Source organism: Ammodytes marinus (assembly GCF_949987685.1).
Source record: "Ammodytes marinus genome assembly, chromosome: 6".
Classification (NCBI taxonomy): domain Eukaryota; kingdom Metazoa; phylum Chordata; class Actinopteri; order Uranoscopiformes; family Ammodytidae; genus Ammodytes; species Ammodytes marinus.
This window is the reverse complement of record NC_137235.1, coordinates 12,319,666-12,343,869: the sequence shown is the minus strand read 5'-3', so window position 1 is coordinate 12,343,869 and position 24,204 is coordinate 12,319,666. Positions and strand designations below refer to the sequence as shown.

At 39.1% G+C, this 24,204-nt stretch overlaps 2 protein-coding genes across 3 annotated transcripts; one reads left to right on the top strand and one right to left on the bottom strand.

Moving 5' to 3' along the window:
* Positions 1-3,184: 3,184 nt before the first annotated feature.
* Positions 3,185-11,661, bottom strand: gucy1a1 (guanylate cyclase 1 soluble subunit alpha 1; the record flags this gene model as incomplete). The annotated part of the gene is made up of 8 exons (XM_080030244.1): positions 3,185-3,323; positions 3,648-3,802; positions 6,781-6,924; positions 7,949-8,434; positions 9,533-10,248; positions 10,353-10,441; positions 11,098-11,165; positions 11,422-11,661. 8 exons carry the CDS (start codon positions 11,659-11,661, stop codon positions 3,185-3,187), a joined length of 2,037 nt encoding a protein of 678 aa, XP_079886370.1.
* A 5,005-nt stretch (positions 11,662-16,666) lies between these two features.
* ufsp2 (ufm1-specific peptidase 2) lies at positions 16,667-21,841 on the top strand. Of its 2 annotated transcripts, none has more exons than XM_080029399.1 (12): positions 16,667-16,737; positions 17,949-18,039; positions 18,304-18,487; positions 18,610-18,676; positions 19,347-19,501; positions 19,599-19,791; positions 20,104-20,250; positions 20,362-20,526; positions 20,643-20,767; positions 20,858-20,934; positions 21,209-21,333; positions 21,450-21,841. In XM_080029399.1, the coding sequence occupies exons 3-12, from the start codon at positions 18,312-18,314 to the stop codon at positions 21,534-21,536; spliced, it is 1,317 nt and encodes a 438-aa protein (XP_079885525.1). In that variant the 5' UTR covers positions 16,667-16,737; positions 17,949-18,039; positions 18,304-18,311; the 3' UTR covers positions 21,537-21,841. The 2 variants fall into 2 exon arrangements, with proteins under 2 accessions (XP_079885525.1, XP_079885524.1); XM_080029398.1 differs by lacking the exon at positions 16,667-16,737 and adding an exon at positions 17,660-17,742.
* Positions 21,842-24,204: the final 2,363 nt, after the last annotated feature.

Below are 24,204 nucleotides of genomic sequence, written 5' to 3'. Positions count from 1 at the left end.
ACTTTAGGTATTTATATAAAAAGGCTATACAAAAGTAAATATGCAAAATATTATACGATAATATATGCAAAATATTATACGATAATATTAATACTATTTATCATTTATGTATGTTGCACTAAATATGTATTTTGCCTGTGCATGAAAAATGAAAAATAAAAGGAAGTAATTTAAAAAAAAATTACTTCTTTCAGAAAGGAATACAGTGCATACGGAAAGTATTCACAGTGCTTCTCTTTTTCCACATTTCGTTATGTTGCAGCCTGGAATAACCCTGGATTTAATTCATTTTTTCCCTCAAAATTCTACAGATAATATCCCATAATGACAACTTAAAAAAAAGTTTGCCGGAGATTTTTGCAAATGTATGAAAAATAAAAAGCAAAGAAATCACTTGTACAAACGTATTCACAGCCTTTGAGCTCAGGTCAATTCTGTTTACACTGATCATCCTTGAGATGTTTCTAGTTGAATTGGAGTCCACCTGTGGTAAATTCAGTTGTTTGGACATGATTTGGGAAGGCACACACCTTTCTATATAAGGTCACAGTTAAGAGTGCATGTCAGACACCAAAACAAGCATGAAGTCGAAGGAATTGTCTATAGACCTCCGAGACAGGATTGTCTCAAGGCACAGATCTGGGGAAGGGTACAGAAACATTTCTGCTGCACAGTGGCCTCCATCATCCGTAAATGGAAGACGCTTGGAACCACCAGGACTGATTCAGGGGCTGGCCGTCCCTCTAAACTGAGTTAACAGGGGTGAAGGGCGTTAGTTAGGGAGGTGGCAATAACACAATGGTCACTCTGACAGTGCTCCAGGGTTCCTCTGTGGAGAGAGGAGAACCTTCCAGAAGGACGACCATTGCTGCAGCACTCCACCAATCAGGCCTGTATGGTAGAGTGGCCAAACGGAAGCCACATCCTGCCTGGAGTTTGCCAAACGGCACCTGAAAGACTCTCAGACCATAGGAAACAAAAAGTTCTGGTCTGATGAGACAAAGATCGAACTATTTGGCATGATGGCAGAGCGTTATGTTTGGAGTAAACCAGGCACAGCTCAACACCTGGCCAATACCATCCCTACAGTGAAGCATGGTGGTGGCAGCATCATGCTGTGGGGATGTTTTTCAGCGGCAGGGACTGGGAGACTAGGGATGAGGGAAAGATGAATGCAGCAATGTACAGAGACATCCTGATAGAAAACTTGCTCCAGAGTGCTCTTGACCTCAGACTGGGGAGACAGTCAGTGCGTTTACATGCAGACTCATAATGGGGTAACTAAACGAATAAGACTTCAACAGGACTTTTAAACTGCATGTAAACACCTTTATCCGATCTACTTCGGACAAGAGAAGTCGGATAAGAACACCTAGCATAGTGGAGACAGCCATTTATCAGATTTCCGAAAGGCCATGTATACTCAGACAAGTGACATGGTCCGTTCGAGTGTCTAGTCTTAATCCAATCTAGTTGTGCCATGTAGCTGCACTGAGTGTTTCTTTCAACAGTAAAACGACCCTAAGCCTGTGCTTAGGGTCGTTTTACTTAGGGACGCTCCCCATCCAACCTGATAGAGCTCGATAGGTTCTGGAATGGGCGAAACTGGACAAAGATAGGTGTGCCAAGATTGTGGCTATTCCAAAAGACTTGAGGCTGTAATTGCTATCAAAGGTGCCACAACAAAGTATTGAGCAAAGGATGTGAATACTTATGTACACATTATATTTTTGTTCTTTATTTTAAATACATTTGCAAAAATCTCAAACTAACTTTTTTGAAGTTTTCATTATGGGATATAATGTTTAGAATTTTGAGGAAAGAATAATAATTTATTTAAGCGTTATTCCAGGCTGTAACATAACGAAATGTGTAAAAAGTGAAGACGTGAATACTTTCCATATGCACTGTATTAACTGGGTTGTTAAATAGGTAACAATACATCATAGCCTATAATGTTTTTTTCCAGATAACTGTATGTAGTGGAACAAAAGGTCAAATATTTACCTTTAGTGTGCTACTTCTCAGTGAAGTAGACGTATAAAGTAACATAAGTAACTCTAACTTAGTAGTAGTTAATGTGCTTAGCGACTTTTCACTACTGCATATCATATCATGGTTTGGGTTAATGACATTTTGCTAATCTGTTATATTACAAACCACTATATTATAAACACTGGAGAGTCAGTCACTTGAGTCTGTTTATGTCAATATTTATTGCGCGTTGATTACATTACAATAATTATTAAAGCACATCATTATGAGTGATTGAAGAACATTCATTGTATTCTTGTTGTGTCGTTCCCACTTCATAGGAAAGGAGTGCAATGAAACCAATGTAATAAATATAGTATAAACATGTGTACAGTGGAAAAAAGTTTAAAATACATATACATTACTTATATTAAGAAAATGCATCTGGGAATGCCTAATGTCTAATAAATGGCCGTCTAATACACCACAAACCTCTGGAAGAAAGGATTGACATGTAATTCCATATAGAACCATATCAAAAGGAAAAAAGCAGGTAAAAATAACTAGACATAATTAGTTTGAAACTCTAACATCCTGCCTGTATAGTTCCAATAAGGCACCTGAATCTGCTCTGCATCACTTCATTGATTAAATAAGTAAGTGCATCTTAGTTATTATTATTTTATTAAGTTGCTCCATCTTTTCCCAATTAAAAAGTTTCTCGACTGAAACACACAAAGCCGATTCAGTTTTAATCTTGATTTCCTCTCCGTAACCGACCAAGGTGCCCTAGCTGATATACCTAATCTAGAGAAATGTGAATATACCTTTACATATTTACAGAAAACAACCTTGATTAAAGGAATCACTCTGTTTAGCAACATCACATTGAGGCTCAACTGCCTAAATGTATTTCTATATCTGATGAGAGTCAGGAAATTAAAACACTTTTTGTATTATTTGAATTTGAAGAGTTGAGTAATTCTGGAAGGAAAGACATTAAGTTAGTGAGTATTTCTCTCTGCTACAACTGTACGAATGGGAGACCAGACTCATGTTTGACAGCTACGTGACATCTTTGTTATTAAGCAGCTGCAAGAGATTGACTGACAATATCATCAATATCTATAAACAACCCAAACCAAAATACACAAGGTGTTTGCACTTTGTTTACTGGATACATTTATGTTTCATCATATGCAGCTTGACTTCATTTCAGAGTCAATTTTGAAGTGTTGAAGGACCCCTCTAAAAAGTAACAAACACCAGGGATGTCCTCTGGGAAGTTGGCCGGAAGCTCCTGTCTGCTCCTGGGAACGAAGACAAACTCTGGGCGATCCTTCAGCAATCTGGGACAAAGAGCACGCAAATAAAACATGAATCTAAAAACAATGTGGAAAATTATTTGACACAAGAGGAAACACAGTGCTCTTCTAAAGGTTATGTTTCCTGTCGAGAGCACTTTTGTTTTGTTTTTCTCTCCAAAAACCTCTGGGAACAAATGATACAATATACACAGTATTGGCATCTGACAACAGTACATTTAAGGTGGTTGACCTTTACTTGTTTTTGCATAATAATAATAGCTTTAGAGGCAAATTAAAGGTTAATATTGCAATTGTAATGGAAAATGCCAGCGTTCTTTGCAACCTGGATGGGCTGTGTTACTTCACCTGTGGGTTGTAGGGCTAATGTTGATTTTTCTAGGTTGGCTGCCGGATTCAAACTTGTTAGCCAAAGTGACATTGTTCCCAAAGAGGCAGTAGCGTGGCATTTTCACCCCAACTACACCAGCCAGCACCGAACCAGTGTGGAGGCCGATACGCATCTGGGGAAAAATGCATTATTCAAGATTAGTCAGGCAGGTATATATTGGGGAGAACGGGGGAATCTGAGGCATCGGGTAATGTGAGCCACCCCCTGTATCTAGGCAATGGAAAAATGTTTTGGTCATGTGAGATATATGTTTTCAAGCCCCTCTCATTTCCCCATGGCCCTGAAAGAGAAGACCTCATGGTGCTGTGGTAGGCTTGTTTTTTTCACCAAAATAGGTATTTTGCATGTAAAAGTACATTTTCTTGCTGTCAACTTAATCAACTGTTGTGCCAAAGCAAATGTATTCACGAAGAAAAACTTGTATCATACGTGTTGATGAACTACCAACATATAAAAACCATGTGATGATATTAGCTAAAGATTAGCCTGAAATGCTAAGAGAGGTAGTTTTTTCTCAAATTGTGGTGGTGGGGGAAAGTGAGCCAAATGCTGTGGGGGAAAGTGAGGCACTGTCTCCCTTACCCCACCCATGAGGCACAAGTTAAGTTTAGTCTTAAACATATTTTAATGTAATATTACATAACATGTGTTTTATTTTAATGTCATACACATTGTAGAAAAGCCATCATGCCAAGGAAATACACCAGGAAGACGACCTGGGGCAACCACACGGAAAGAGCACCTTCTCATCTTTCCCTGTAACCTTCAGGGCTGGAATGTAGAGTAGGCCTAGTTGTAGAGTATGACAGGCTGATGTTATAATCCAGTTGGGTCTTCTCCTGTGTTCTGAGTCCCAGGCTGTTCTCGCTGGTTCTGATTTTCCTATGCTTTGACCCCCAGACACAAGCTGGCTCTAAGGGTCCTGTGTTCTGACCCCCAGACTGTGTTCTAATCTAACTGGTTCTATCTTTCATTTGAATCTTGTTAAAACCTTTTGAATTATAATAGGTTGTATTTGATTTTGTTCAGAGTTACTTTCAAGTGTTTAGAAAATTTGCTTAGCTTAATTGACCAAACCCCATCATTCTTTTACGAGTCCAACATTAGTTCTGGAATGTGTGGCTAGCTTTCAGGATTCTAACTGTTACAATATATGTTGTTATGGTAGTTTCAGAGTGGAAAAAATAAGTGGATCAGTTTACCCCCTTGATTTTTCTGGTCTGTCTCAGTTTACCCCACAGCTGGGGTAAAGTGAGCCACATGACAACTTTTTTTAAAACAATCATATTTTCACTGCCCTTTGTCTTGAAAAAATTCTGCTAATGCCCATTTCTAGGAAAAATCATTTTAGCTTGCTTAGAGGGGAGCAAATGTAAAAAGTGGCTCAGATTACCCCGTTCTCCCCTATATGGTATATATACACTCACCGGCCACTTTATTAGGTACACCTGTTCAATGGCTTATAAAAACAAAAAGCTAATCAGCCAATCACATGGCAGCAATTTAATGCATTTAGGCATTTAGACGTGGTCAAGACAATGTACTGAAGTCAAACCGAGCATCAGAATAGGGAAGAAAGGGGGTTTAGGTGACTTTGAACATGGCATGGTTGATGGTGCACGGCAGGATGGATCCATACTTTCATGTTGTTTACGCCAAATTCTGAACCTGCTATCTGAATGTTGCAACTGAAATCGAGACTCACCAGACCAGGCATGATTTTTCAATCTTTTATTGTACTATATTGGTGATCCTGTGAGAATTGTAGCCTAATTTTCCTGTTTTTAGTGGCACACGGTGGATCTTCTGTTGATGTAGCCCATCTGCTTCAAGGTTGGTCGTGTTTTGCGTTCAGAGATGGTATTCTGTATACCCTGGTTGTAATGAGTGGTTATTTGAGTTACTGCTGCCTTTCTATCATCTCGAACCAGTATGCCCATCCTCCACTGACCTCTGACTTCAACAAGGCATTTTACGTCCACACAAATGCCACTCACTGGATATTTTTTCTTTTTCGGACCATTCTCTGTCAACCCTAGAGATGGTTTGGAGTGAGAATCCCAGTGGATCAGCAGTTTCTGAAATACTCATACCAGCCCTCCTGGCACCCTCAACATTGCCATCTTCAAAGTCACTTAAAACCCCTTTCTTTCCCATTCTGTTGCTCGGTTTCAACCTCAATAAGTTGTCCCGTACAGGTCTACATGCCTAAATGCATTGAGTTGCTGACATGTGATTGGCTGATTAGTAATATGTGTTAACAAGAAAATTAACCGCTGTACCTAATAAAGTGGCCGGTGAGTGTGTATATATATATATATATATATATATATATACTGTATATATGAGCTGGTACCCATTATATTTAGTGTCAAGTTCCCACATTAAGACACACAAATATGCAGCAACTCCTGTCTTCCTTTTCATGCTATCATGTTCAACAGTTGATGGGGCTAAATATGTATTGTTTTTAGGCAAACAAAATACTTACTTATGATCTTAAATGTGTTATTATGATATTGAGTCATGTCATTCAAAACATCATCCTTTTTCATAGGGCACATTTTCATTGAAAATTCTAGATCCCTGACATCACTTGTAAACTGTTCCCTGTACATTGCCAATTTTGGATTGGTTCTGAGAATATGGCATTGATGCAGCTCATGGTGCAAGATACACAGTATTTGTAATTGTACAGCAACAACCTAACGCATAATGTAGATAGCACATTCTATTTAATAAATCACTGTTTAATTCTATGCCAAGTTATCTACATATAAAGTAGATGATAATCTCTAGAGTTAAAAAGAATATTGGCTAGAAATTAATAAATAATTTAGAATAAGGAATCAAACTATCAACTAAAACATAACCGCTTTATAGGAAAATTCCTTTTGTTTCTTATAACTTTGATAGAAGCTAGAACTGAACTTCACTTGAGTGACATCCATTATTCTATTAGATTAGGGATACTTTATTTTCAAATGGGAGACGACAAGTGAGTCTTGATATGGAAAATCTCCGGCGTTGTTGGAAGTTACATCATCGAGTGCATAATGAGCATTACACTAAGCAGTACTTGACCCTCACCTGTATTCGTTCTCCAGTTGGCGTCATTACATCGTCTGACAGCTCCATCATCTTTAAGGCCATGAGTGCAATTTGGACGGCGTGAGTTTCGCTCTCCTTGTGTAAGCCACCAGCTACACAATATGCATCACCAATGGTCTCCACCTACCAAGTGGGACAGAAAAAGGGATTTCAAAAGCTGTTTGTGCACCCTCCTTCCCAAAGTCAAAACATGATCTATTAGTATATCCATGCAGTCCTCTTGTTATTTAACCTTAAAATGTTAACATAATGAAATATTTCAAGACTACAGACCTTGAGAAAAATAGAAATGTGGAGTATACTGTATATTTATCAAAAATAGCTTTACAGTTTAATGTGCTCTTCATCTTTCAACAGAAGACAAAGGGCAAAAAGCTGAGGCGTAATAAAACTTCAACTGTGATCCCAGGTCATATTAAAAAGTCTGCAAGTGGTTTTCTTCTTCTTTGTACATTTAAATCTGGACCGGAGAGCACTCAACAGCATTGTGGCAGGGACAGAGTGAAACTATTTTTAGGCTCATACATGTGGAGTGGAAACAGGGTCCTGAAGGAACCTCGGACTTCCTAGCGTTTTACGAGGTATTTGTCAAACATGCAGCTCTTTCTGTTATGCTTCCATGACAGTTTGATTACATTACCTAACCTCCCTGTAGATTAGCAGGCTTTGGAAGACACTGGGGTAGTTGGTTCAGCTATAGTCTAAATCTGTCTTTGAAACTTGTTGAGGAATAGGATTAAATAAAAGCTAGAAGGTTTATTGTTAGGGTTCTTAAAGAATCTTATTTGAAAACTATTTTCACTTTCTCTTATTGTTTTGAATGATAAAACAAGGAGATACTAGGATGTTAATTCTGACTTGTATTGCACAATGTCATTCACACTTTGCCATAGAAAAATAATAATAATAGCTAATAGTTTCTTGACATTCGATACCGAAACTTGTTTATGTGTATTTATATGTTTACATTGTGTGACAATACTATCTGAGTTCCACTAATGTCAGCTACTTCTGAACTGTCTCAGGAATTCTCAACTCAGCAGTAGCTACAGATTAAAATAACAAATCTAATTTAAGCATAGGCTGAAGTGCCACCAGCTCTACCTAATGTAAAACAGTAGTATGCTCTTATATTCCATGAACTTACCTTATAAACATCAAGTTCTCCACAGTAGTGGTCAAACCTGGTGTACAGTTCGTTGAGCATGGTTATCACTTGCATCGGGGTACAGCGTGAGCAAACAGCTGTGAAGCCCACAATGTCAGAGAAGAGCATTGTAACTCTGTGAAACTGCTTGGCCTGGACCATTTGGCCCTGCCACAGCTGCTGAGCCACAGTACCGGGGAAGATGGTGAAGAGGAGATCCACTGTTCTCTTCTTTTCCTCCTCTAGTGCTTGGTGAGCATGCTCCAAGGCTGCCTTGGCTTTCCCCAGCCGCTTCTTCAAACCATCCTGGGCCTTAGCCTGTTCACCCACTAGCACCACGTCACGCAGTGCGTTATGGATAGGGATGTCTGACAGGTAGAGGCCGCGGCCTGTTAGCTCCTCCAGCTTGTCCACACATGGTGAGCCCAAGAACAAGATGGCGTTGGACTCTGAAACGTAGATCATCTGACCTTTAAGGTCCATGAGCTGAAAGGAAAAATCAATCAGATGATGAAAGTAAATTTTTCTAGGATTTGGTAAACTCATTCATAAAAGTGTAACTGAAAAGCCAAACTGTCCTTTTAGCTCAAATGCCTCATTAAAGGAATAGTTAGACATTTTAAATGTTTAGCTTTTTGCCTCACTCTCTGGCTCAAGAAAAGGCAGTTCCTAACTGTGCGTGTTTTTTTTTCAGAATCAAATACATACGTGACTGTCACAGGCATTTCCTGGTTTCCTTCCGGTATGTATTTCTTTATTTAAATTACATAAGATGTAAAAAATATAGAGCGCAACAAAACGTGGTAAATAAACAAACTAAACATGTAACATATTTAACTATTCCTTTAAGATTGCTTTAGATACATTCTCAAGTCAAACAAGATTATATACAGTATATATAATATTTTTTCTCTGTCAGTGGCATCTGTGCCTTTTGTAAATGTTTTTGTAAGATAATCCTTGAGCAATGGAAAATATGCTAATGTATCATGTAATAACGGTCTGGAAGTAAGGATTTAGTTTAAAACATCATTTTAAATATGTGACATATCTAATTTTGAACGTGTCATTTCTTTTGACATTTCAGTCCTCTCTGGACAGTGGACTTGTCAGCAGTATTACATCATCAACCTCAGAGGGAAGAGACTGAGACAGTTGCTTTATGCTCACCCGCTGATTTTCACCTGGGCTGCTAACGGTGAAACTACCTTGGAAGATTAGTATTTCAGGACATGGAACCATCTTAAACTTAATGTTGTTTGGCATTACACCACTGTCATGTTCACTCACTAATACTTCTTGTCCTGGTGACCAAATGCTGCGCATATTCCCTTAAAAAGCAAGGGGATGGCTGTGCCTTTGATGGAAAAAAATGGTTTGACATTTGCTTCTGATCTCCACTGGGGGTGTAATGTTGATCTCTACCTCAGACCAAGTATACCACTAATAATATAGACCGCTTAGAAACTGCCAGATTGTCCCCCTCTCTATCTTGCTTTTGACCGGGAGACCTTTTCCGCCTCATTTGTCAATGACGTCACCTTTTTCGACATTATACAGTGTCTCTTATATATGTCGACGTACCTTCCCTGTGTTATCAGTGGTGCAGACTCCATGCTTGATCTGGATGATGAACTGTGTGTTCAGCATGGTCAGAATACTTTGAAAGGTACATTTGATCTGGGGCGAGACAATAGAGAAGTGTTCTTGGAAGGTAACGGACCGCCTCAGGTAATCCTTTCTGGGCAGTCTCTTCCTGAGCCCGTGTCCTATTTGTACGAGAACCAAGTCCTGGTCCAATATCATATGGAAAGGGAAGATAGTGGAGAACAGAGAGGTAGGAAGGGTCCCCGCTGAGGTGGCCCGCAATGGACTGGGGCTCAGATTTTTAGCATCCTTGACTATAACTGTGTACAGAAGACTGGACTGCGGGCTGGACTGCAAGATGCTGTCTTTAGTACTGGGGGGGTCCATCAACACATCCACAGTGGTGTGATACAGAAGGCGGGCTGCAGCTATGATGACTCCAGGGAAGAAGAGCTCAGTGGTTAGGCGGGGGTTGAAGAAATAGACAGTTAGCAGACCCAGATCCTTGTCTAAGCACAGCACCGACGGTTCGTTTACACAATCCCCTTTGTCCGTGTTGGGCAGCGAGCTGCTCTGTTTCAACAAGACATTGAAGCTGTTGAGGAAGTCATGGAGAGCTCCCCCCACCACCCTCAAAATGTGTCCGTCTTCCTCATAACACATGTTGAAGAGCTCCTTGCCAAGAGCGACTTTCACAGCTTCCATTGGGATTGCTATAGTAAGGGCAAAGGGTGAAAATGTTAAGCTCACAATGCCCAGAATTATTTTAAAATAGAAATGACACGTCTTATAATTTGAGCCTCAGAGGAGACATTACCTGTTTTGGTTGAGTAATTGTTCATCATTTCCACTAAATGCTCTGGGTCTTCATTGCAACTCGGAAAGTCTACACAGCAAATTATTGGGCTGGAAAGACAAAACATATCAAAGTCAACCACATGAACCAGGGATCAATGGATCTTATTGTGTGATCAGTCACTTAAATACATCCGAGTTGCAACAACCTATTATTTTCATCATCAGTGAATCTGCAAAAAAAAGATTTTAAATAAAGGATTCATTGTTTTACCTAGAGAGAAAAACAATCCCAATTGTTATAATTTCCCAAAGCTTCCAATGTCTTGAAAGACCGACAGTCCAAAACCCAAATACATTGAGTTTGATAATCTGTTATCATATTTACTCTGATCAGCTAATCGATAAACCAACAAATTGCTGTACGCGAGACAGTGAATAAGCCAGTGAGAATTTTTCATGAAGATTCGTGTGGGGATTTCTCTCTCCTCCTGCGGGTATCCATAGCAGCCTGAATCTCCAACACACCTTATTGCTGTCATTATAATTGGTGCCATTCCCAGTACTGAGGGTAGAAATAGACATGTATAAGGTCTGACATCTTCAGCATCCTTATTGTCATGAGGAATACAGTACATGCTTTGGTGGTACAGGCCTACAGCAGCAGCAGCCCTGGCAGTAGTAATTTTAGCAATCATGGGAAGAGAAGTGTAGTTGTTATTGGTGTATCAGAGACAGCTGTATTTTAAAAAGCACACAAGTGTTACCTCTCAGAGTCCCTGCTGTGATCTGACAGTCTCATCATTCGTTGGAGGGCAGTATGCAGCCTTTGAAACTGTATGACAAAGTGTTTCAGCGAGTTAAAGGTCATCGTCTGGCAAGACTAAAGCATCTTAATTACATGAGCAAAACAAATAATTTTGAATTAGTAGGAAAACCATGTAGGCTAAAAATCAAGAAGATATTAACAGGAGTGATGATCGTGCGTTTAAGCAGAAATGAGGCTTATCCAAGTGCAGTCTTTTTTTATTTGCCTAATTTAGGCTACGTGAAACATAATAAAATAGCTGCACATATATTGTTTTACTAACCTCGGGACATGCTAATTTTCGGATGCTTTCCCCAAGTGTGTGCAGGTTAACTTTGGCTCTGGTGGTCCTCTGTTGCGGTAGATTCTCTCCTGTTTTGCCATGCACGTCCTTAGAAATAGGCAATACATCCGCGGCGTCAGTTGAGCGCTCCTCAAAGTCTCCGAGCTCATTATTTCTGGCGCTGCTGGAAAACGGGCACTCTCCTGATATCTTCAGTTCATTCAGCTTTGCGCAGAACATCTTCTCTGCTGCTGCAAAAAAAATCACCTGGCTCTTCTCTCTTATCTAATTTCGGAAGGGTGAGACGGTCCTGGTCGAGCAGCTGCTGTCTGTGAGAGAAATTCCATCATCCGCCGAATGCCCCATCCAGGATGCCTCTCCTCCTCGCGACGCGCTGATTCTTCAAATGATCCGCACCAAAGCTGAGGAGACCACATACAATATTCATTGAAAACTGCACGGGCAAATGATGGCAGGGAACTATCGTTGCCAAAAGCCAATGAGAAACATGGAGAAAGGAGAGCAGAGGCCAATCCATGCGCAAGTTGGGCTGGTGTAGCAGAACAACCTATCAGCAATGAGACATTATTTCCAGACGACTTCTCGCATGCGATGGACTTTGTTTATTTAAATCAGCCTATAGATGGGTCCCATGGTCTCCTGATAAATAATTGTAGCCTATTTCAATTATACTCACATAGCACTTAAAGTGTGCGTGCCTATGGTGCTCAATTGTTTGCCTTTTCCCAACTATATATATATATATATATATATTTGTACTATGCTTATATTTTATACCTAATATTTAATATAGGCTACCTTGTCGTCTCTCGTAACATACACACATTTCCTTGCATTAAAAATTCCCAGCTTCACAGTAAGCCTATATAGGCATACCTTATGAAGTAAATGGATGATTGTCTGTTGTTTTAATATAAACTGTATGATGACAGGGTTAGGGTAAGGGTTAGGGTGTCATAAATATGCAAAAAATGCCTATTGCAAATTCTACATCCAAAGATAACGTTCACTCGGCAAAGAAAAAGAAACGGCATCACATCTTAATGTTTCGGAACCAGCTATTTTGGTAGCATTTTTAGTTTAAAAACAACTCAAACTCCACCAATGTTATACATCGTTGTCCGTTTACAGGTCCTTACTAGGCCTAAACTGGCTCAACTGATGTTACTTGAATCAGCATAAGTTGAAACTAAAAGCAAGTTTGAAAGGGTAAAAAAAATCCTGGGGTGTGGATTTATAAAGAAGATAGCTTCCCAGACCTCTGTTGCCTGCTCCTCGCCTCTGCATTTAAAACAGGTTTCATTTACCATAACCAGCCTGAATCTTTGACCTAACTGTTTGAGGTCGAGTTGCATTGCATGTCTTGTATGCACCATATGTATAATGACGCTATTATTTTAACTATTGTATTGGCATTTTATTTAGATTAATATTGTAATTGTCAACATTGCAATTCATCATCAACATTTATCATCTGTGCTTTAATTTACCTCTGGGAAGTTTGGGGTCCCCTGCTAGAGCGTATGCCGTCATGATCTGACCCCAGATAAGCGTATAAAGATGGATGGATGTCTTCAATTCATGTCGCTTTGCATGTCATATATACTGGAAAATGAATGTTATTGTTATAGATGTATTGTTGTTTCCTGACTGTTGTTGCTGTTTCCATCTTAAGAAATGCCAGACTGTTGGCTATGTTTGTATTTTTCAACCTGCCACTTAATTTGTTTTAGAATAAATGGCCAGCAAGCTTACCCTGGAATATAAACAGAAACACTGCGCAATGTGTTTATCTTTATAGATAAATGAATTCTTCAATCTGAACATTTTCACTATTTTTTTGTAGAATTTTTTTTTCAAAGAAAACACTCCAATGTGTGAGTTTAACAAGAAGTGAATCAGATCTGTTTTTGTAACTGTCTGGGAAATGGTTATACTGTATATGTCGGTTGATCATTTATCAAATTAAATTCAAAAGTAGAGTATATTGGCCATGAAGCGGCCACAGCACTGCTGGTTGGCCTTGTTTGGTCAGAAAACAGCATTTGTCGTTGTCTAACATAATAATTCCATTTCAAGGCCTGAATAATGAACAGCTTTGATATTTGTGAGTTTTTCTCATCTCTGGCAGGAAAACTACAAGCGAGCATGCTGCTTATATTGGCTATCTTTCAAAAACAAGACCAAGGATGTTGCTACCACATGAAAACAAAAGGTTTAGAGGTTAGAGATGAAAGGGGAACTAATTTCATTAGGCCCCAGGGTGGCCACCATCAATACAATTCAGTTTTGTTTTGTCTGTAAACTGAAAAATGTGTTTACGTTTTATTTATTTTAATCTGTGACATTTTAACATGAACTGCTGTAGCTGTACTAGCATACAACTCAATAATGGAGAAAATGGCATTCAGACACATTCCTAAAAAAAAGTTTAATAAATCAAGTACTCAATAACAAATTACAACAAATAAACATTTAGAAACCATACTGGCATCTCCACCAGGTCTGTCAAACGTAATGCCCCCTGCTTTTACTTATTAAATGTGAAAAATTAAAACTTTTATTCTAGTGCGAGCTCATATCCTTGTATATGAGGAAAACACTCAAGAGTTCCCCTTTCAGTGCTTTTTCCTTTCAGGAGGCAAATGCCTGTGAACCACAGTGACATGTTGAAGCAGATCTTGTAGGCCAACCCCAGGTCTTAGTGACCCATCTGCCACAAACAGAGGGGACAGCTGTTGTTAGCGCCTCTCACCAGGACCCAGAGGACCAACCGAGTACCGCCCGCCTCCTCATCTATCTATCTATCTATCTATCTATCTATCTATCTATCTATCTATCTATCTATCTATCTATCTATCTATCTATCTATCTATCTATCTATCTATCTATCTATCTATCTATCTATCTATCTATCTATCTATCTATCTATCTATCTATCTATCTATCTATCTATCTATCTATCTATCTATCTATCTATCTTCAGGATGTAGTTGAAGAAGTATAAGACATGTAGATCCTTTAAATTGAAGGTAGCAATACTGCAACCAAAAAATACTTTACCAACTAAAAGTCATGCATTCCATATCTAAAACAAGTAAGTATCATCAAGCCTTGAGAGTAAAATTACTCATTATGCATGAAAGGTGGAATCAAAGGTGGATAGTGTGTTATTGTTATTATTTTGTAGAATTTTCTTCTTGTAGCTGGTGGAATGGCACTAGTGGAATTGAGCATATCCTTGCGCAGTTTTCTGCTCTCAAGCTTTAATCAAGTCTCACTCACATGCTGTATACTGGATTAAACATGTTAGAGATTGGGAACGACAGAGGACTATACCATCCAGAGCACATGCTTCAGTAGGAGAGCAATGGTATGAAGATAAGGTCATCTCATATCCAGAGGCAAAAAATAAATATGTACCGTATATTACATCAAGACATTTCCATAGGCTGCCCTACTTTTTACAGTTAATTACCCTGCAAGTTCACTGTCATTTGTGGAGAAAAAGACAAGAACAGTTTTTAGTCAAAGCTGAGGTGAGTGGTCGGTGAAATTCACATGCAAACCCACTTCCACTAATATTATTTGTATAAATTCAAAGTACTATCCCCTTTGCCTCGGGTAACAACCAATTGAATCAATGTGTAACAATGCTCAGGTCCTTTTGATGAATGTGCACTTGTAATGTGAGTTGCCGTGGTAAGTGCCATATAGTCAGTCCCTGCACGCACTTCACCAAAAATCCTAATACTCTGTTTATGATACGCAGAGAGATAGCTAATCACATCATAAATCTAGCCGAGGACACTAAGTCCACAGGAACATGACGTCAGACAGTTACAATGTATACTCCAGCTGCTCTCAGTTTAACAAGGAGAAACTTTTCTTGCAGGCAGATTGCAACATTCAAGCACAAAATGACCTTTAGAAGATACTTACTGTAAATCTTCTTTGGTGAAGTTGCTTTGATGCATTCTTGTGGATTTAACAGTGGGTCTTTTGAACGCTGTTGGTCAAAACTGCTCTGCAGAACTAATTAAGACACCAGACAAACTCGTGTTTTTTTCACATTTTACACAATTATTATTCAAGTCAATGAACAATAGAATGCAGCCATTTCATCCCTATGTTCATGGGTGCTGACGCTACAAGCCAGCCATGTACCAATGGGCCTGTTAAGTGTTTTTATTAAAATTTTAACTGACAACCTGATACACTCGGATGATTGATTTTGAATGTGTGTATGAGACGGACCATTTCAGTTCCTTTTCCCAGTAATCCAAACCCTTGATGATTTTAACCAGAAGGATTGTAAGAACAAAACTGTCCCAAAACTGACCTCATTTTCATCTCTGCCTCTGGGTATGCACTTAAGCCTGTTTTTTTCTATTTTACATTTTGGTGGAGATGTTTGCTACAAGTCAGGACAGTTGGAAAGCTCCTACTTCTAAATGCAGAACAACAGTATCTGACTGTGTGTCCACTCACCCTGCCTGGCCCAGCACGCATGGCTGCCATGTTATAGCCTAAGGCAAACAGGCAATGCACCAAGAAACTGTTTCCTTGTTTTGCTATGGTTTAACTGTGACTCCTCGCATTCTTTATCCTTGTAAAAAAAGAAAAATATGAAATCCATATAAATAGCTGAACAAAACATTAAATAAAAAATAAAGTAGCATTGATACATGTTTTCAAGTGTTGCATAAGACGGGAGACATGGGCACTGATGCTGGAATAATTAGATATAGTATGCATCACTCGATCCTAGTAAAGCAGAACCATGCATCAGAGACGCACTGAATACTGTCCAAACAGCACCACTACAGGATTGTATGAGTAGTGACTATACATGAAAGGTTAACTGGAGTAATTTTTCTTCTATTATTCTTATTTTGCTTCAAATAGACTGAACCTGTTCCCACTTTCAAGTGCTAAACATTCTGGCATTATTTCCTTCTTCCCCTAGCCTGGCATTCCCAGACCTGCCACTAGGCGCTGGCAAATTAAATTTGCTGCGCGTGTTGGTCTGGAGACGCTCCGTTGAAGCTTATCAAGACTACCAGAAATCTGGTATAACGTTTCAATTGGTTCTATCTAATATGGGCGCGCCAGAGCCCTTTATATGGTGCTCTGGGGAGGACGTAACCGGATGACGACAGTGACGTGCATGCGACGTCGAAGCTGTGATAGTAAACATCAAAGATGGCTGCGGATATGTTGTGTGAGTTTGAGACTGCTTTGGCCTCGACCCTTAACGAATTGGAAGACGGGACTCATAGCTTTCACTAGCAAGTAAGTGGAATGTTCTGTTTTGCCGACCGACAACGGCAAACGTTTAATTGAACAGTTTAACAGCTGTTCGCTAAACGAACGGGGCTTACGTCACTTGTGCATCGCTCTGATTGGTTGTAGTGCTATCCAACTGCGTGCAGTGGCATTTGAAATGCACGAGTAGGAGCCGCCCCTAGAGTTGGAAATTACTATTGATCGTCGCCAGACCCTCTATCGTTCAAGATATCAGGGTCAGGATTTCCAGGCTATTCTTCCCCCCTTATCCCTTAGAAATCATATTTTGGTATTAAACTATCATGGAAGAAGAGCAACAGAAGACAAAAAAGAATGGTCTCTGTTGTTTGCTTGTACTGTAGCCTACGTTATTCAGTATACTGCTGTACGCATCTTATAATAACTACAATCTATGTACATATTTGGTGTTCATTCCCAACTGCCCCATGGGTATTTGTTTTCAGAATCCAGTGATTGAAGAAGCAACCTGAAGTAAAACTAGCAATACCATTTTGTAAATACACTGTGTACAAGAATACAAGTTTTAACAGAAACATTTTTAAAGTAGGGAAATAAACGTACTCTATATGCAGAGGGCCCATTTTTGAATACATGATATCAGTGGATTATTATTAGTTATGCTATAAAGTGTGTGGAGGGTGTTTTTCATTGTTAAATATTGTATGATTTTCATTGCTTGTGTTTTTATTATATTCTGTATTATTATTTTTCAAATCGTTTTTTATATATTCAATCTAAATTGACACAAAAGCCAAAAACGGTTTGGATCATGGTTTGGATCCAGTGTTTTTGTCACATTTTAACAGCAGAGTTTTAAAATGTACGAGTTACCATGAATGCACCATCAGTGGGCGGAGTCAGTGCAGTCCAATGGAAAGCTTCAGCCAGAGACACGTTGAATAGTTCCTACAACAGACATGTCAGCCCCCAGTACGTAGAAGAAAGCAACCGATATATATCAGTGTTTTCAGTTTACCGGACTGCACGATGGTGAGTTTGTTGAGGAGACGACTGGACGAATTGTAACTGCTCAGCTTTATATTTTACTGAGCTTGTTGTTGGCCTGTAAATACCTGCCAGCTGACTGCGGCTATTCGGTTCCTGTTTGCAGTCAATATTATGAATGCACTTTAACGTTATAAACTCTGTCAGCTGGGTTCTCTTTCAGACTACTAACCTATCCTGTGTTATCTTAGGTTGTCGCTGATTCACAGCCCCTACACTCGGGGACCATCCTTCGGGTCACTGGGCCCCTGGAGCTCAGATGTCACTTGGAAAGCACAGACGGTGTGTTCAGGGACGATGTTACTCCTCTCCAATAGCCTATCTCTCTCCCATCTGCTGGAGGAGAAAGTATTCAGATCATTAAGGCTACTTTAGTAAAAGGAGTAATACCACTTTAAGTCCTGCATTCAAAATGTTAATAAAAGTATCTAAGCATGATCAGGGACACATTTTAGGGTATATAATATAATATGATGTCACGACTGTGTGGTATTGGTTTAAGGGAAAGTCTCATAGGCTATTGTCTGTCTGTCCGTCTTTTTCCAGCACTGCTCATGCAGAAAGTCATCACAGAAACATTCAAGATGCTTCAATCTATGGTGAAATCTGAGTCCTGTGTTCTCTCAGTCTGTGACAGTCCGGTTATTATTTGGCCAAACCGAGGTGTGTATGCAACACCTGAAGAAATAACTACAGACACACTATGTGATGATTTACATCAATGGATACAGTAAGTTCACTTTTTAAATTCTTTAATCTCATATAGAGGCATCCGCAATTGTATCTGTTTATTTTAGGTTTTTTGTCTGAAGTGTTTTTAATGTATTTTTGTGTTTTTGTATCTATTTTCAGGACAGATGAACAAGATGGCACAGGCAAGAGATCTGCAAAAAAGAAGAGCAAAAAAAATCTGGCAGCGGTATGTTCACGTGCAGGAAAACTGATTAGTTTCATTATCAATTCATACTTGGATTACATTATCAACTATTTACTTGATTTACAAAATGCCAAAAACAGAGGACAAGAAGATGCCTTCACATGCTTTGTTGTATCTGACTAACAGTTAAGAAGGTAGTTTTGTTTGTATATATGCTTTTGTAGCAGTGGATAATTTGCAACCTCCAACCCCTAGATCATGTAGCCTGGCACCGCCCGCCTACGTACTGCCGCTCAATTTTCATTTCCCTTCAGTAGCTTTCTGTACAAATTAAATGAAGTACGATGGTCTGGTAGGACCAGGCTACAGAGAATGTGACTCCAACCCACAATCCCTGAATTAGGAGGCAGTTGCCTTATCAAACCAGCAGCCATTGCAGCTGTTACCAATCCTTTTTAACTTCATTCTTTAAGAGCGGCGATAGCAGCCTTTGTAAGAAGTAACATCACAAGTGTTCAGTGCCTTCCTGATGTTGTTCATTGATGCCTCCAGTGCAGAGTGTAATTTCAGAAAAATAGTTTTAAATAATGGCAGATGATATCTTTAACTTATTTTTAAACACGTCACAATGGAATTAAACTAAGGATATTTGCCTATGCCTTATTGCTTCTATGGATTTTCCGCTTGAATGCATTCCCACCTTGTCATCTAGAGTGTCATTAACCTTCGCCTGATGATGGAGCTGACAAAAACGGGCCCTCTTTCAGCCCCGACCCTCAGCAGAACAGTCCAGAAATCCCACTTCCTGTCTACAACGCTTCCCATGGACTGTGTCATCCATACCAGCTGCGATGACACAATCAAAGAGTATGACTCGCCTCTGACAACATTTGATTTTATATTACTGACCAAACTTTGAAACCTCACTGTAAACTTATCATGGAACGATGTTTCATTGCTGCAGTGCCTTTGGACGCCTGTTGGAGGCGCTGACTCATCAGCTGTGTAAGATGGAAAAAGCGATGCTTCAGCACATGAAGGGGACCACACTGCTCGTACCTGAACCGCTTCACTTCCTCCTCCCCAAACCAAACGGACTAGTGACTGTGGTTTACCCAGCGGGAGTGCCTGACAGCCAGCTAGAGACACAGCGCAAGGTTGGAACCGCGGCCAGAGGTTTCTAACAATCCCAAACAAATAGGGATGCAACATGTAGTTCCCCTGATATTAAAATTCTTACTTTGATATGATCTTAATCATTTAAACTAAATATAGCAGAAATACTAAACTATTTATACTTTAGGCACAGTATGTCTGTTTAACTGTTTTTCCAACGGGCAGTGGATCCTGCTCGTTAGAATTGCATGAAACACTAGTTTAAAAAATAGCAGTAGCCTTGCTTGACAATTGATTTGCGTTTTATTGAACGTGTTTTCCTGTTTTTTGTACTAAAAATTCTGTCTAAGTAGGAATTGCATCAACAGTTTGAGTTACCAGATGACTGGCCCTATTTCAGAAGAGCCAATGCTTACCACTTTCCCAATGAGCCCTACAAGGACGGATACCTCAGAAACCCTCACCTGGTGCTCACACATCCGAGCCTGGAAAACGGAAAGGTATGGCTAATCACCAAACTTACTTTCACACTTTACCCCCTTTTAAATGGATACCGAAAGTTACTTTGAAGGAAATAATAACCTTGATTTGTCTTTTTGTGTGTTCACAAGGTATACTTGGTCCAGGGGATCTACAGCTATCACCACTATATGCAGGACCACATGGATGACAACGGCTGGGGCTGTGCTTATCGCTCACTGCAGACCATCTGCTCCTGGTTCCAGCAGCAAGGCTACGTAGAGCGGCCTGTGCCCACCCACAAGGAGATCCAAAAGGTACAGAAGTGTCTCTGTTTATATGACACACTGCATTACTATCTCTGTAAAGTAGAAATGTCCAATCGGCTACTTTTTTTTAACTGGCTCTCGCTCGCTCTCTCTCTCCTTTCCAGGCTTTAGTGGACGTTGGGGACAAACAGGCGTCCTTCGTTGGATCCCGCCAGTGGATCGGATCCATAGAGGTCTCGGCTGTTCTGAACCAGCTGCTTGAGGTCACGTCAAAGATCATGTTTGTGAGGTGAGTGTTGTTAGTGATCGGATGCGTATGGATAGCACCTTGTGTCATGTGATGTAGACTCATCTGCTGATAAACGTTTGTACTCTCCAGTCAAGGTTCTGAGTTGGCATCCAAAGGCAGAGAACTGGCTAACCACTTCCGTACTGAAGGGACTCCTATCATGATTGGTAAGCTGGATTTCCGAATTCCTAAGCTATGTTACATGCATTTTAAGCAATCTTATTTAAACTTGAAAGCCACCACAACGTTTGTGTTTATTACTACAAAAAAAATCAACTAAAACGATAATAGCACCTCCACTGTAGCAAGCATGAAATACATGGTGTTTTCTGATTGGTTTATTTCTTCCACATCTGTAAGCGTAACAGCAAATTAGACGAAAATGTTTTTCTTAAGATGAATGCAAAACTTTCCTCAATGTTACGTTGTCCGGTGTTGCAGGAGGGGGAGTTTTAGCTCACACTATTCTCGGCGTGGCGTGGAGTGAGACCAGCGGGCAGATCCGCTATCTCATCCTAGATCCACATTTCACAGGAGCAGAGGACTTACAGGTTATCACTGACAAGGTAACTGTCACAAGCATCTACTGTAAGCTGGCTGCATTTCTGTCTGTTAAGTTAACATTTTCAGATACTGTGCAATGTTGAATGGGGTTACTGTAAGTATGTCTTTTCTTTTTCAGGGCTGGTGTGGCTGGAAAGGACCAGATTTTTGGGATCAAACTGCATATTATAATCTGTGCCTTCCTCAGAGGCCGAAGATCATGTGAGCAGCCTTTCAGACAGACCTGTTAGGCATCTGCAAAACTTTGGAATATCCAGATGTTTAATGATGATAAATTCCCTGTAATTTATCTTTACGCTTTTTACCTTTGGTCAAGTTGTATTATGAATTATTGTGTTAGCAACAAAGACACAATATGTACTGTAACTTACTTTTATTCAATAAAATAATAAAAATAAAACAAAGTACTTAACAGGCTTAATTAAGTTGTGCCATTGTTGTATTTGCTGGTTGATAAATTAACCCACAATGAGTAAAATTGTCTGCTGATTTTTTTAAATTATTAAAAATACACTGTATATTGTTACATGTCTTTGATTTTTTTCTTCTCATTAATTTGTTTTAAAGTTTAAGACTAAAGTGGATTTGTTAATTAATAGATGAGAATATTGTAACTATGTAACTATCTTTTATTTCTTTGAACATTTTTTCATGCAAAAAAAAAGGGGTTACCCTCTGATTTAAGCTGAGGTTATACTTTTCTTTGTATTAATGTATTAGGTGTTAAATCTAATTTCTTTTAAATTTGGACTGTTTTGGTCGGATAAAGAAAGAAATTAAAAACATCTTCTTGGGTTTTGGGAGATTATAATGTGGCTTTTTCACTATTTTCTGCCTTTTTATTAACACTTTTCTAACAGACCCCAAACAACCCCTGAACAAGTGTCTGTGTTTTTCTGTGACACGTACTCTGAAGTCTTATTTGGATAAATTTATAGCATGATATTATAATACCAAAGAGAGTTGTCTATACTCTTTCCTATTCTGTAAAATGTGCATGTGCTATTGAATAAATTTCCATTACACTAATCCTTATTTAGCTGTGGAAGGACCCCCAGATGTCCTATTACTGGGAAATACTTGTGTAGAGAAGAAGCTGCTCCTGAATGCAGAACGATCTGTACTGATCCCACTGACTGAGCCCATTATTGGAAAACAATTACTCCCTGTAATTGAGTTTTCATAACCAGTCAGTTGTCACAGTCAAATGGCTGCTTTTCTCTTCTCACCGCTGGACATAATTAAATACGAATCTTCTTCAAAATCTTTTTAGAGCTTAGACTGACGGGTCATTCTGCAGAAACCTATTGCTACTCTTTGTGATTTATTATCCCTAGGCTGTTTGTTGTAAGCGTTGCTTTCTACAGAAATACCCCCATTCAATCCCCATCCTGCATTGGCATGTAAATGCTATGACAGTGACCAGACACAGGTTTATATGATAGATTCAACCAAGTCCTATTGTCCTAGGACATTGGTATTTCACGAGTGTGTGTCACATCTAGCTCTAACAATGTTATTAAGAGAAAAACCATGACAAATTGGAATTTCAGGGGACGCGCCTTCAGATAATCCCCCTTTCTTGTCAATGGATGTGCACTAGGGGAGCTGTTACTTTGGCATAATAGATCCCCAAGGAAAAAAAACTAAGTGACCTCTCATCTATGATGCAGACAATCTGATTTGTAGATTATATTAATATGTTGATGCATGTCACCTTATAGCACTAGGACACATTTAAAAACCTAAACAGACAAACACTTTAATTGTTGACTAACCAAACTCATTCATTAGGTTAAAAACTATGTCCTATTTTTTTCTTTGTCAGATATTAAATACAATCAAAAAGCCATTTGAAAATTGCATTACGTTACACCAAACACCATTAGTTGTGTAGGCTATACATTTAAAATGTGCCTAGGCTACTTGAAATAGGCCTATTCAACTACCTTAACCCTTCTGTTCAAATAGCCTATAGGCTAGGCTCTGCATTTATTTGGAAGATGAATGCTAGTAGCCTACGTGTATTTTATTTTAAAATATAGGCCTATATATTTTTTCAAATGGTTTTTAATACATTAATCTTTTTGTTGTTCAATTAGCCTATGAAACTGGCCTGATATTGTTAATTATATTAAACGGCCTCTATTAGTATGAACGTTTTCCAAATAAATCTGTTTCCAAAGCATCAACATTTGATAGTTCATAATAATCAATCAGTTATCCTATACAAATATAGAATAACTGCAGTTATCTCTTGACGCACAAACCACTGCAGAGCTCCGCAACAGAGCAACCGTTGCCAGGAAGTGACGTTGCGTAGTTACCAGGCTCCATGTCAAGCTCACAGCAACCAGCTGAGCTGTAGCCAGCTAGCGGGGATTTCACATTTTCAAAGGCAGGTTTGTGTTTAATTTATTGGTCTTCTTAACGGAATAAACCCTCTCTAAATAAGTATAAGCAACTTTTAGTCCTGCTACCCTTCTCCAGGTTAGATATGGTTGTCATGCAGCTACAGCTAGCTAACCTAAACGTTTAGTTGTTTTGTTAGCTACTTGAGTTTAATACGCTAACGTATGTGAACGTAACGTGTTGTAAACAAGCTTTGCCTCCATGGTGTGTGAAATGTTTATGTATTATGACAAGTGTCTTTCATGACAGCACCGTTACCATGGCTGGGTAAATGTTACATTTAGATATATTTAATTAATATTTATATTTTTTTGTTGAATAATATTTTCTTAATAAAAAGGACCACGATTGTTTGCTTTTCTTAGCTCCTTAACCGTATACTTTAAATGATTGCTAATCATATCCAGATGCATCTATTACAGTTTTACATTTCCTATAACAGCTAGTTTCCGTTTATCAGT

Bases quoted from the DNA above. Each gene is read 5' to 3' on its own strand.
- ufsp2 (XM_080029398.1), top strand. The intron at 18,040-18,303 runs GTGTGTTCAGGG...GTCTTTTTCCAG, and splicing joins TCACTTGGAAAGCACAGACG to CACTGCTCATGCAGAAAGTC. The intron at 21,334-21,449 runs GTAACTGTCACA...TTTCTTTTTCAG, and splicing joins TACAGGTTATCACTGACAAG to GGCTGGTGTGGCTGGAAAGG.